This window comes from Condylura cristata, unplaced genomic scaffold (genome assembly GCF_000260355.1).
Source record: "Condylura cristata isolate star-nosed mole 26May11 unplaced genomic scaffold, ConCri1.0 scaffold00034, whole genome shotgun sequence".
Taxonomy (NCBI): Eukaryota; Metazoa; Chordata; class Mammalia; order Eulipotyphla; family Talpidae; genus Condylura; species Condylura cristata.
Window position 1 is genome coordinate 15,655,774 of NW_004567135.1, and position 15,109 is coordinate 15,670,882.

The 15,109-nt window shown below is 32.7% G+C and overlaps 1 protein-coding gene across 1 annotated transcript in view; it reads left to right on the forward strand.

Moving 5' to 3' along the window:
- The window catches only part of KLRD1 (killer cell lectin-like receptor subfamily D, member 1), a 34,068-nt gene that overhangs the window by 11,716 nt on the left and 7,243 nt on the right, over positions 1–15,109 (forward strand). The window contains exons 3-5 of the mRNA XM_012732342.1: positions 7,943–8,035; positions 9,545–9,696; positions 10,592–10,695. Coding sequence (XP_012587796.1) covers positions 7,943–8,035; positions 9,545–9,696; positions 10,592–10,695 — 349 coding nt within the window. The remainder of the gene's footprint in view (positions 1–7,942; positions 8,036–9,544; positions 9,697–10,591; positions 10,696–15,109) is intronic.

The following is a 15,109-nucleotide window of genomic DNA, read 5'->3' on the forward strand; positions in this document are numbered from 1 at the left end:
TTGTTTATAATACTCTATTGGAGCAAAATCCACAAAGATCATCTCTAAAGGGTAATTTGATGGTGGGTATGGCAGAACATTAAACATTTAAAGAGGTATGAACTGGTAAGGGAATTATGTACAATGTTGTGTGCCAAGGTTATCTCAATAAAGAAATACAACTGCCAAATAAATAAATTATATAAAAATGGAACTATCTGTTGGAGGAACGTTGGATAGGTTTCTCTAGGAGCGTGGGGAAGTCTTTCTTATTATCACAAAATTCTAGATGCAATAAATGAAATGTTTGAAAAACATGGCTATCTAGGTCTTCCTGGGTGGCACAAAAGTTTAAGTCTGTGAAGTCTGTGAAGCTATCCACAGCCACTGCAGCACGATGGATCCCCAGCCAGAGAAGTGACCCACATGGTGCAGCAGATCTCTCTGTCTCACCTGTTGCTCTCCTCAGCAGTGTATTTCAGTCCATCTGCCTGCTCTGCTCCTGACTCTGTCTCTGGTGAATCCTTTTACACCCCCCCCCCAACCCCCAGTCTGGCCTGCACCTCAGCTCTTGTATGCATAAATAAATAAAATAAATCTTTAAAAATATGGCTATATAATAACATGGCTATGGAAATTTAAAAAATGCCAAAAGCAAGGTCAAATATTTCAAATATGCATTATATATAAAAAGCTAGAATTGTTTATATACAATTATTGCTTAAAAATTGAGAAAAGCAGACCAAAATCCTCTTGAAAAAAATTCAAAGACCTGGAAACATCTCCTCTCTTATCTTCCTCTCCATCACCCTCCCCACCCTCCTCCCCCTTCTTTATTCTTCTTTGTCTCTTCACCAATACATGCAGAGATATAAGTATCATTACACACTTATAGGCACTGATGAGCAAATATAACAAGAGGGAAGAGTGGACTAGAAACATCAAGGATGTGTCCTAACTGAAAAGAATAAACAAGTAGATTTTGTAAACATGGGTACAGATGCCATGAGGCCCAGAAGTCAGAGGGAATGCAGATTTTTTTTTTTTATCAAATTGAGATAACATTGGATTACAACACCATGTGTGATTCAGAAACATAAGATCACTCTTTTCAGATGTACGTCACCACACCACACCACATCTATCACCAAGACACTCATAGTCCTATACCATGATCCAATGCCTCACCCCAGTTCTGCACTTTGCTCTCCATTCTTTCCTCTGGTAACCTTAATTCTACAGCTTGTAGGGTTTGTTATTGGCTTGGTTTTGACTGATGCTTTGTTTTGTTTCTTTTTATTCCACAAAAAAGTGAAACCACCTGGTGGTTTCTTCTTCTGATTTCACTTATCATTACAGTCTCCAGTTCTATTCATACTGCTGCAAATGGCAACAACTTTGTTTATTGCTGAGTAGTATTCCATCATGTACATATTCCATAGCTTAAGCTACTCATCTGTCTTGGGAACTTAGTTTGTTTCCATAGCATGGCTATTGTAAATAGTGCTCCATTGCTCATGCATGTTTCCCTTTCAATTACTGTTTTTGTATTTGTTGAGTAAATACATACGAGTGGAATTGCTAGATAGAAGAAGACACACAAAAAATGGAATGCTAGTATCTGTTCATGAATGGGAAGTATCAACATTGTTGAAATGACCATCTTACCCAAATCAACATAAAGTTTCAATGCAATATTTACCCTTCAATGTTATTCTTCAAAGAACTAGAAAAACCTTTGTTGGAATTCACATGGAACCACAAAGTCCCCAGGTAGACACAGCAATCCTGACAAAAAAGAAGAGTGGTATCACACATCCAAAGATAACAGATTTAAAATACTGAATTTGAAAAATAAAGTAAATCATTGATTCACATCTGTGAATTTATAGTTATTACATTAAATCATACAAATTATACATGCCATCACCAAATATATAAAGTATATTTTCTACTCAACATTTTACTGATTTGAGCAGTGTCCTGTTTGGGTACTGAATCATTTTACAGTTCCTGATGAGACCTCTTTCTTTTCTGGACTTTTCCTACATATTATCAATAGATACTGACCATAGAGCTTTACAATGTAGGATTTTTGCCTAAACATCAAAAAAAAAAAAAAAAAAAAAAAAGACAGACAGAAAGAAAAAGGCTCAGTGTGGTTGACTTAATGACATATAGTCAAAGCCATGAGCTTTACACATCAACAAATGCCCAGTTTGTCACCTTGTATGTGTTAGTTCAGAGTGACAACCCAAAGCCCCACATCACTCACCACAGAGAGGCTGTTTGTAGCTACAAGTGTTGAAAAGCCACAGCATAGCAAACAAGCTCTTTGCAGTTCCTACATGAGCTTCTTGCTTCAGTCCATGTGATGAACTTTTGATTAAGAAGATGTGCAGTAAGGGTTGACATTAAGACAATTTGAAACAAATTGTGTTATCTTGTTGTCTTTATATACCTTGCCCAACCATATACAACTGGAAAATGCCAAACACTGTTACCAACTAGCCATCTAGATGCTCTTTTTTTTTTTTTTTTCTGTGCAAACATCTCACTTTATAAAATAGTTCTCAGGTGGTGTTCAGGACCAAGAAAGATCTAAACATACCCATAACTGTCACACTCTTGCAGATCTCACTGAAGCTTGAAATAGCTATTCGTAAATTTAAGCGAATTGGTTGTCACTTTGGTTTTATATTTCTCTTGATGGAAAAACAGTTCTTTGGGTGCTTTTAAATATATACAAAGGGGAAAATTTCTCATGTCATGTTTCTGGTCAATATTTCTGTTTGAATTTGTAACTGTCCTTTAAAATTGCAACTGTAAAATGATACTGTATTTGGAAACAATGGCTGTATCTTAAACCCAAAATGTAATGTGATAGAGATTGGTGACATGTCGTGCTCAAATTTAATTATATATTGAATAAGAATTAAAAGTCAGCATCTCAATCAATGACAAATTGACCAGAGGGCAGAGCAAATAAGAGCCATCAAGATCAGTGCAGTCAACACTTAGAAAGTTCTATCCATGGGCCTGAATGATCAATTGAACTTGGCTACTCAATTTAAAATGATAGAATTGTTAGTTCTTGTAGGAGAATATTTAGAATTAGAGAAAATTTAAATGATTTCTTATAGCTATTAACCAGTACAGTCCTCACATTAGTTTCATATGACAGAATTTCTGTGCATTATATATTCTATGTAAAAAATAGTATGTTAAATTCTTCAGTAGGATTAAATATACTTAAACTGAATTTTTATAAGACATACACATTTAACACAGAATGGACATGTTCAATAAATGTTATAATTTTCCCCTTTTGAGCCAATTCACTAAAATGAAAATTGATAAGAAAAGGACAAATTTCAACAGTTTATCTTGACTTTTCCTTAAAAATCATACTTGATAGTAACACAATAATTGTTACTAGAATATAAAAACAGATTATGTGATGCTGGTAAAATGAGTTTATACATGTGATAAGATATGTTAAACTTTATACACACATTCATGCTTTCTCTCTCAAGGAAATGAATACATATAAAATCCAGAACTCCAAATAAGGTCTGTGGATTGTACTAATGTCAACGTTATGGCTTGGCGCCATACTTTAGGGATATAAAATATTACTTGGAGAAAATTGAGTACATGCTTATGTACTGTTTTGTTCTTGCCACATCCTTTCAAATCTATAGTCATTTCAAAATAAAAGGTGAAAAACAAGTTAACGGAAGACTATATGTATATTCCATTGTGGTTAACATTGGCTGTCATCATTTTCCCATTTTCTTTACTTTTATATCTCAGCTACAGTACTGGTTCTCTACTAAAGTCAAATTCTGTTACATTTTTTCAAAATGTTCATTCTACTTAGGAGGTGTAAATTCAGAGATGTGAATGTAGTAAATGATGTCAAGTCAAAGCTATGGAAGTTATTGCTTATCTACTATAACTTCATTTCTCATTGATTCTGGACTTGAGCATTTCTTAACCACACATCCAGATATGTTGCTAATTGATTAAAGTTGGTTCACAGAAAAAATCTACTCCCATGTTCTTGTGCAAAGTGAATCTGGATGTGCAGATTGGTGATCGACTAGTTGATAAAGACCCATCTTCCGAGAAAAGCAGAACATAACACACTCACCCACACACAATCAAAAGAGGTCAACACCATTACAAGTTCATTCTCTTAGAAGTTTTATACTTGAAAACTTCCTTTTGGTAGTCATTATTATCTCTTTATTTTGAGTAAAGTTGACAACCCTTGCTTTGAGTTCATGGTTCATATAGTGATTGCTTCCAGATTTTCAAAAAAAATTCACTGTGCCATGATCACTTCATTAAATAGATTTTGCTTTTTCTCTTAAGTTTTCTTATGCTGGACCCTCTTGTCCTGCTTATCCCTGTTCAATCCAGAAAACACTTTCTCTAATATCATATGCCATATATTATAAAACTCACTTTCCTTACCCTGTATAGACATATCTTATAGACTTGGATTGATGTGCTTATTTTAAGCTTAGTTATATGTTACCAGCATTCAAGATACAGATGAAGGTCACATTTGATTTCACCATTTCAACATACAACATGATAATTCAATGTAAAAATAAATTTATTTCTTAAGATATAAGGATAATACTTATCATGTCATTTTCCATTCAACAGTGTGTGAAATAAGAGATTTTATTTCTATAATATATGCAGATTAAAAATGCCATTTTCAAAAAGAGTTGAGGTGAAAATAAGATGTTTTGGTTAACAGCTTATTTTATTTTTTTTGCCTGTGTAAAACATGAATATGCTTAAAATTCATAGTACAGAGACCTAACTCTAGCCAATAATTCCTTTTCTGTTTGTCTTCACTTTGATATTTTTTTTAAGGGATAACTGATTATATTCTGATTCTCTTACTTGCTTCATTTTTGCTGTAAAAATATAGAGAAGTTTTTTATTATTTACCAGTCCAGGTGAATCTTGGACTTCCATTGCTTCAGCAATAAGGTTCAGAAATATTCCTTTCCAACTCTGTAGTCAAGATTTGAAGGTTAATGTGAATGAAACAGTTAATATGAAGATTAATGTGAATGAAGCAGTTAAGAGCAGAAGGGTGTGTTTGTGTGTGTGTGGTGTGTGTTTGTGTGTGTGTATGTGTGAACATGGAACGGTAATGGGGCGGTCACTATGGTTCTACTTTTTGACCTGCTTTCCCTAGCTGAGCTGAGGAGAGAGGATCATAATCACAGAAGACAGACGGAAATATCAACCACTCTGCCAAAATGAAGGAAAATCCACAAAACATATAGACACATATTTGGTTTAACTTAAAATATATTGCAAGTGTTCTATGGAGAAATACTACTTGTTTTTAAATGTAAGTCACGTTGATAAAATACTTAGCTCTACTAAGAGTTATTTTTCTCACTGATAAAATAATATTTATTCACTTTAATTAATCTATTTTAGAAATAAATGAGCTAACATGTGGTAAATTCTTTAATATATCTTATAAGGTAAATGATGAATGCTTCTTATTATTAGGAAAGGGAAATACTGTATAGAATTTTATTATACTGAGTACACTTAACTTTGGTTTGCCCATTCTATTTCTATCTAAATAAATTTATAAAAATGATTTTGATGTTCAGACATTGAAACACATACACACACTATCTTCTTTTGTGATAGTCAAAGAGTTCTCATAACACAAGTAGGTAAGAATTTCCTGTGCTGTGGTTCCGGAACATTTAAGAAGTTAGTGATTTGCTGCTTCTTCTTCATACTTTGCATCTTTTTCTCACCAATAGGTGATTCAAGAACCCCATTTGAATGCACAATTTTTCTTTTTCTATACAAGCTTTGAATTTCTTAACCTCTAGCTGAACTTTGTAGTTCAATATCCATCTTCGTGATCCAACACTTTTCTTCATGAATAAGCAAACCTCCCACCTGCATTGACCTTGGAGCACTATTTCTCATGGCAGGTATGTGCAGCCCAAGTCATACAATTAACAAATAAATTTAACCAGGAAGGGTATCTGATGGATATTGCTAATTTGCCTGCAGGGTTGGGGGAAAAGTGATATAAATTGGCTTATCCTGTATCAGCACTTTCCACTTAATTTTATTTTTGTGACTTCATTCTGTAGCTTAAAATTTATTTTTGAAGCTCTCCTAAAAGATTTAAACAGTGGTTTCTGATAGCACTAGATTCTGTATGGGAACTGATTTTCTTGGTTAAATTAAATTTGGGCATAGAGATAGAAAATGCTGGATATTAATGATAATGCTTATAAGTACAAGTTCACTATTTGATTCTTCAGTAAAGAAATTAGATTTTTGGAGTAAATCATTATTTTCAAATCCCAAAGCATGGCAAGAGGAAAGAAATATTATAATGCAGGACTTACACACAGTTTAGTTATTTTTGCTCAATAAATATAGGTCTTTGTCAGTTCACTTAGACTTTTTTTTCATATTTCTCCTAATGTAAGTTTTTAAAAATGTTTAAGAAAACAAATAATTAAAATATTTTGATAATTGTCATGCAGATATACTTCTCCCTCCCTCCCCTTTTTTGGGTATAAATTTATGATTAGTGGTTCATAAGTAAATAACATATTATTAAAGTATATGTAAATTGTGTGTGTACGTGTGTTTTTTTTTTAAAACCAAGTGGGCATAAAATGAATTGAATTAAGCAAAAATCTTACCACTTATTTTTATTCTTGTTAACTTGTGATAAGTTATACTTTTAGATAAGAATCCAGATTTCTTATATTTAAATGGTGTATCATAATTTCTTGTTTACCATTTGTGCTAAAAATGCTGTTGCAACAGACTGCAGATAGGCTGGGTGCTCTAAGTCCAATCAACATTGAACTTTTACCAAGACAGGATTTTTTTCTTTTATTTTTTAAACAACTCATGGAATGGAATTAGGTCTCAAGATCTCTAATGAAAATATCTAGTGCTTTTTACATTTGCTAAGCCTCTTGCACACTCTAAAGAATTGTTAAGCTGTAGAAAAAGCAAATAAACATTAGTGTTTTGAGTTGCATTTAATTAATATATTAAATATACATTTTAACATTAAGAGAAAAGATATTCATACATATTCATGGCTTTTCGTACAATGGACTATTAATGGCAGGCACCAAACATTTCAAGTTTTTTTTAAAAAATCTATTGCATTGATAGACTCAATCTGTCAATAATTGATAGAGTGAATCTATCCCTTAAAGCAAAAAAAAAAAAAAAAAAGTTGGGAATTAGAGAATGTAATGTCCTGTAAATGATGGTTGTTTATATATCATCATTCAAAGTTCCCATGTATTTGTTGGGGAACTTGGGTCTAGGGCTTCCTATGTTTTTTCTTTCCCACAGGACCTCTACACAGTTCTGAGCATCTGGTCACCTTTCACTCCCAAAGAGGGGGAATGCACTAGGATTAGGAGACTGGCAGACACACTCCAGGAAGTGTTATTTTTGAAATGACAGGATAAGTTACATGAAGAGACTGGCATATAATACCTTTCATATGTGAAAAAAATGCCATGATGAATCGACCCAAGTTTCCTCATTTACTTAACAATATACGAACTACCTGTCTTGTGATTTTGTTGAGAAATAAAAGAAAACATCTGATATTTAAGCCTATGAACAGAACTTTGTGTCTATTGCTATCACCTTGCAATTTCTAAGCTTCTTTGTTAAAAATAAACTACAGTTACTACTACATTACTGACACAGAGCTTGAAGAAAGAAAAATTATGGGTAATGTCACTGGAGAATACAAAGTACACCTCCTATAAATTTTGGCATTTGGTGGAGTTTTGAGTGGAATATCTTAACTTTCCAGTGTTTTGTTGACAAGATGATTGGTTTACAAACCAAATAACTTCTGTGTTTTTTTCCTTGAAGTCATTACCCTACTTTTCTTTCTCTACAGCTTTTTGGACCACTGTATGGAGGTGGATTTCTGGGATCTTAGGAATAACGTGCCTTTGTTTGATGGCTACTTTGGGAATTGTGGTGAAAAACTGTAAGTTTTTTTAGCCAAGCTTATTTAATGTTCAAAGATCTGAATAAATCATTTTAATAATAAATCATTCATTTTACTCATGGGTTATACTTTATTATTTCATAAACTTCTATCTAATTAAGAAAAGTATTAATCATTTCTTTTAGTACTTCACGGACCAAGTATTGAGCTAACAATGCCTACAATGTCTCCAGGAATTACTGTGGAATTCCAGGAAGGTGGGTTCCACTCTTTTTGTCTTCATGTCAGTGGAGAATGAAATAAGAAAGTTTTTGCTTTTCTCAACAAAATCAGAATGGATTAGTAATTGTAAGGTAGTCTCATTTAATTGCTATTTAATGCAAAATTTATCATACTATTTTATGTATTATCTGTATATGCAAGTAATAAGGAACATATTAGCCTGAAATGCTTATTTCTTCTTACTTGAGCACTCAATTTTAAGCAGAAAATCAAAATGAGTTATAGTAAATTTTATAGCTTATCTTACTTACTATATTTGTTCATAACTCATATAAATATGTCTCTTCATGTTTGTTTCTGCTTTCTGCCACAATTCAGAAATTAATGTATAGATTTCTACAATTTAAAGCACTTCTTATCTCACAAATGCCAGCTCAAAGCCCAACTCTTTAATCTTTTTCCAAATTCTGTCCAAGTTGTTTCCCATATGTGATAACATAACATTTTATTTATGTACTCTTTCCTTTAGTTTTTCAAGCACTCTTTAATATAATTGGCATAGAGCATTGTGTAAGTTTAAAGTATAATGATTTATTTTATGAACTTACATTTTGCAGTGTAAACCCAACATACCATTGATAAACCTTCATCAGATCACACAATTAGTGATAACATTAATATCTCCTCTTTTCTGCAACTTATATATATGTAACATGGTTAACTATAATCACGATCATCAGAACTTAGCTCTTTTCTAGTTGAAATTTTATAACTTTTGACTGTCTCTTTACACTTGCCACCACCGACCCCTAGGCCTCATAAGCAACATTCTACTCTGGAATGTAATAACCTCTCATGTGCAAAGACTTGAGTGCTTATCATGTGTCATGACTTCTGCTCCTGACTATAGTAAATATAGTAAATGGTCAAGGTGCCATCATTGGCAAACTCTATGGTGAGACTACAAGCTAGTATTTTCTTTTTTAGTTTCATTTTGAAAATCAAACATGCAACATATAAGAATTCTCCCAATACGTCCCATTTTTTTTCTGACATTAAATATATGAAAATGCTTTTTTTCTTATAAATATCTTTTCTTATAAATAACTCGAGTCTATTCTTAGATCTAGCTACTAGTAAAAAGAGAAGAAAAACCATAAATTCTTCAGAATAATATTTTTAAGCACATCTAGAATATCCAAGTTTATGCTCACATAGATTCTCAAATAGTTTATAGAAGTAATGAACAGTAAATTTTCAATGAGTAAAGAGGACTGAAAAAACAGAATCTCTAGTATTTTTTTCTTAGAATATATTTTCTTTTAGATTCTGGATATAGTTCTTGTCAAGAAAATTGGATTGGCTATCAATGCAACTGTTACTTCTTTTCCACTGAATTCAAAACATGGAATAAAAGCAGGGATTTCTGTGAATCTCAGAATTCTACTCTGCTTCAACTGGACGACAGAGATGAACTGGCATGTATTTAATTCTGATTTCTTATATGTGTTTTTGACCTAGGAAAATATACTACCTAAGTAAGTGGAAATACAATTTGATAAGTCTTTAATCAGTCAATAATGATTTATTAATATCCTTTAACTTGAAACAATCATTATAACACCTACATAAAAATTTATAAAACTTTTATTATGGGAGTGACATTCAAGATAAATGGCAAATAAAATACAAGAAACATTTTAAAGTGAATGCAAAGGTGATATAATAGGTTTATTTTATTTAATAAAGATCACTAAATAACTTATATATTTTAGTTCAATAGATTTAATAATTTATTTTGTACATCTGTGTATTTTGATATCATTTTGGGATGCGGAATGAATAAGAAGTGCATGAGCATAAAAAGTACTCAGTTCTTAAGAAAAAGTAAAAATGTTTCCCTTTATGCAAGTATGAGCTGAATATAGGTTGATAAGTTTGTATCTATCAAATGTATCCTTTAAGGTATTAGTGTAGAATCAAATTGGAATGCTGTCTCCTGTGAGGGAAGTATTCCTTGAGAATTCTGACATCTCTTATAATATTTTTTAATTCTGTCAAGACATAAGATTTTGTGCTATTTTTCCCCATAAGTGGTTGGCCTGATATGTCTAGACACGAGACTTGTGACTACCTTTTACACCAAATGTTAAAATGGTTTTAATTTTTGTGATTGAGAAGCTGAATATGCTGTTGGACACTAACACTTTTTAAAATTTTCTGACATCAGTGTTTACTTTTGTACAGTAATTGGTTTCTCCCCTTAAGCGTGGTTCTGCTACCACAGGACCCATATACTATAACTTTTTAAAAGAATGTTAATCCAGAGTAGATTTCAGTAATTTTAATTTATTTGTTTCTATTTTCAAGTAGCACTTTATTAGGTTTAATCAATACTTTTACTGGATTGGAGTCACCTACTCTGCAGAAAACAGTTCCTGGGCTTGGATAAACGGCACTCTTATCTCCCAGGACCTGTAAGTTTCTGGAAATCCTGTTTTATTCTGATTTTACTGAGTTTGTGCTATGATTTCACAAGAGATTGCAACATCCAGAAACACTGTAGCTAAGTTAACCTATACAGAGCATGAGAATATGGAAAAGAGAATAAATTCAACAATAATACAATAGCAATGTTTGCTGTTTCTAGAACATCCAAGTTTATGCTCAAGTGACATAATGTTTGTGTGATTGCGATTATCAAGAGCTTTTGACATAAGCCAGTTTTCTTTTCACTCTGTAAAATATATATGTTATTGGAGTGACATTCAGATAAATGGCAAATAAAATACAAGAAACATTTTAAAGTGAATGCAAAGATGACATCTGTGCTCATGTACTGGTGTGCCCTTCACAGATGCTGCCCAGAAAATGGTGTAGCCATTATTTTCTCTATTCTGGTGGGACCTAGAATTCTCAGCATTCTCTTTGTGTTTCAAATATTTTCTGTGTATTTGTAGTCTTGGACTCTCATGATCTGTCATAAACACAGAATTTACAGCATCATAAAATGCCAACCTGTTTGGCCTTATTTTACGAAACTCAATAGCTAACACATCTGTAAGCAAGTAGAAGTAATGTGTATCATATATCAAAGCTATTAAATACAATAAAACAGCAAGATGATTATTGATTATTGAGGTAATAACTGAGTTTTTATAATATTGTATCTGAAACTGCGAACACATTGGCTACTGAATGAGGCAATTCAATCATCAATATGTTAGTATCATAAAATGTTTCAAAAAGTCATTTTGCTATAAAGAATAACATTCCTGCATATTCTCATTTGTTTTTCTTATGTGTCAATATTTTAATTTTCTTTACAGATTTCCCATAAGTCCTAAAGTGAAAAAACATAACTGTATAAAATACAGCCCGGAGAAACGTATTTCAGATGGACCCTGTAACCGGACAAGTTATTATATCTGTAAGAAACAGCTTACCAAACAGGTGTTTGCTAAGGGGAAAGGGTGAGCAGAGAGGTTCATTTTTAGAGTGGTAACTTTACCTCCTAAGTTGTTACAAATTAGCTACCTCTGGAACTTTAAGAGGTTTCAAATTATGTCTTATACAATTTTCATGTCTTTGAAAACAATATGTTTTAAAATTGATTAAATTTGTGTACTTATACCTGAAAACATAAAGAATCAAGTTCAATTTGATTTACTTACTAAGTTCAATAGCTACTGCGATTCATTTTTGTTTGTTTTTGTAAATTTTCTCTGAATAAATTTAAATTAATGAATCCCATTAAAATATCTATAATAATTCTATTATATTAAAATAATGACTGAATTGCAGAGACAAAAGATTTTATCACTATACAATAGGACACTGTAATTTTTGGGGGGATCCTCTTAGAATTCTGCCTACCAACAAATACCTAAGAAATATGTTACCACTGCTACTTTATAGTTTATTTAATAAAGTATTGACTTTGATTCCTGATTTGATAACTAAGAATGTAATTTATACATGTGAGAACAAATAATCCTTTTCTATTCATTCTGACATACTAATTTTAATTCTTCCATTAGTGTTATCTATCTTTGTCTAATCTTTTTTTTTAAAAAAAGATTTATTTATTTTTGCATAGAGGAACTGGGGTACAGGCCATAGGTGGGAGGTGGGTGAAATGATTCACCAGAGACAGAGTGGGTAGCAGAACAGGTGGATCTATTGAAATACACTGTTGAGGGGAGCCATGAGGGAGACAGGAGAGGTCTGCTGTGCCATGTAGATCAGCTCCCTGGTGAGGGGTCAGACTCAAGCTTTAGCAGTGACAATGTGAGGCAACCCTGAGACTACCAGGGAGGCCCCAAATGTAGTTACTTTACAAGCAAACTGAGACAACTCTTTGCTTATCTGAAGAGATGCTTCAATGTCTGTGTTTGATTCTTGGCCAGAATAAGGCAGTGTGCTGACTCATGAGTTAACTAGTGATTTGTGATAAGATTTTTAAATTCAAAATTATGGAAAATTAATTTATTATTTTAAATATCTCAATTTCTACTTGAAATAACTGCTAGATGTCCTGTTTTATCTTTGACCAAATATGCAGAAAACTTCTCCTTAAGCTCCTTTTAATCCAGATTTCAGCACACAACTACCAGCAGTTTTGCCAGAATGACCATGTCTTCATGTAAATAGCAATATTGGAAGCATATTTCTGGGTGTTTCATGGTTTCTGTTGCTTATTTGAATTCTTATTTATTTCTCCTGTTGTATCACATTGTTTACTTTTAATAAAACTATTACTTGAATATGTTCATTGGAGTCTTAAGATTCTTTCTATTATCTGCACTTTTTTCATTTTTATAATTTTTGATCTTTTGAAACCTTTTAATATATATTCTAGTGCAGAAATGGTAAAGTTTTTCTCTCAAGAACTAGTTAGTGAATATTTTCAACTCTGTGGACTAGCTGTTGAGAATACTCATTCCTGCCCTTGTACAAACGAAGACATTGATGACAGATAAATGGCATATCTGTAAGACCTTTATTTACAAAAACAATGCTAAGAAAAGAGATTCTGTTTACTTTCTCAGTCTATATGTGTAAACTTCATCAACACATACTGACCACAGTGCTTTACAATATAGATATTTTTTGGCCTAAAGGTCAAACAGTGACATTTCAATGATAGTAAAATACCTGAGATTTGGAAAGCCGGAAGCTACCAATTTCTCACCTTTGTTGTATTAGTAGAGAGTGAAAACCTCAAGACCCACAACACTCACTGGAGACTTTTTCCCACTCAAGGAGTAGAGAAAACACAGCACAGCCAACAAGATCTTTGCAGCCCCGATGTGAGCTTCTGCCTTCAGTCCAGGTGATGGACTTGTGAGGGAGAAGAGATGTGCAGTGAGGGCTGAGGTTAATAAAATGGGAAACATGGCATGTGTTTACTCCTGCGTGACTTTTGAAACTTCAACCTACCCATATGTAGTTGGAAAATGCCAACTTTTATCTAAAATATATGTTATCAACTAAGTCACTTATTTGGATGCTTCTTTTTGTTCAATCATCTCACATTATAAAATGGAAATAAGGTGATGTCAAGGACCAAGAAATAGCTAAATATGTACAAAAGGTTCACATTGCTTTTATCTTTCATTGAAGCCTGGAAATTCTATTCTGGCTTTTGTAAAAGAATTGGCTATTGTTTTGGTTTTAATATTTATCTGTTTATTTCCTTTGATGGAAAGAAGATCTCTTGGTTCTTTTAACTTCATGCAAGAGGAAATTTTCTTTTTTCATGTCTCTGTTCAAAATCGCTGACTGAGTTTGTAATTGCCCATTAAAATTGCATCTGTAAAATGATCTCATGCTTGTCTAAAGAACAAACAATATCCTAAATCCATAATATAATTTCAAAGATATCGGGCAACATATTAGAGATCAAATTAAAATATGCTGAGGAAGCACTGAACACGAGGACGTCAATGAATGGTGAACTGTCCTTATTTGATTCAAGCTACAAGGTGATCATCTCTACTGCTATGAAGGGCAAGGCAAGACTTCTAAAGAGCAGTCCTGGTGGGCTCTCACAACAGTTCTGTTATTTGGATTCAATGACCAGCAGAAGCTGTCTCCTATTTTGGAGATAATGTCAGGAGCTTCAATTCTAGGACAAAGATAGCCACAGTTAGGCAAAATTGCAATGATTTCTGGAGCGCACATATTTGTGTGATCCTCACACTAATGGCAGTATTGCACATATAGAATTTCTGGTGTATTACAAATTTCTGCATTAGTGAAACAGTGTGACCCAAAATTCTTCCCAAGGATTATAAGACATACATATTCATCACAGTAGAGGCTAGTAATATGAGCTCAATAAATGTTAAAAATTTCACTCGGTGAACCAACTCATTAAAATGAAAATGGTAAAGTCAATGATTCATATTTTTTATTTAACAACCATACTTTGGAAAAACAAAATAATTGTTAGTATACCTTTTTTAGACTATCACAGCAGTTGTTACATGAATTTGTAATGTAATACAATTTGTTCCACCACCCACACACATATATGCACTCAAGCAAAAGAATGAATATAAAATTGGTGAAATTTGAAGGCCTATGAATTGAGCTAATGCCAGCATCTTGATTTAATTTTGTTCTCTAGTTATACAAGATATTACTATTGGAGAAAATTGACTGCATGGTACAAGACAACTCCTTATGCTACATTATGTTGTTACCTTTTCCCTATCTACATCTGCTTCAAAATAAAAAGTGAAAAAATCCAAAATTAACCGAAAACAGTGTATTTATTCCCTTTTTGTCAACACAAGTTGGCCTCATTGTTCCTTTATTTTTCTGTCTCAGCTATACCACTAGCTGCTTCACTAAAGGCAAATCATGTTATATTCTTTTTTTTTT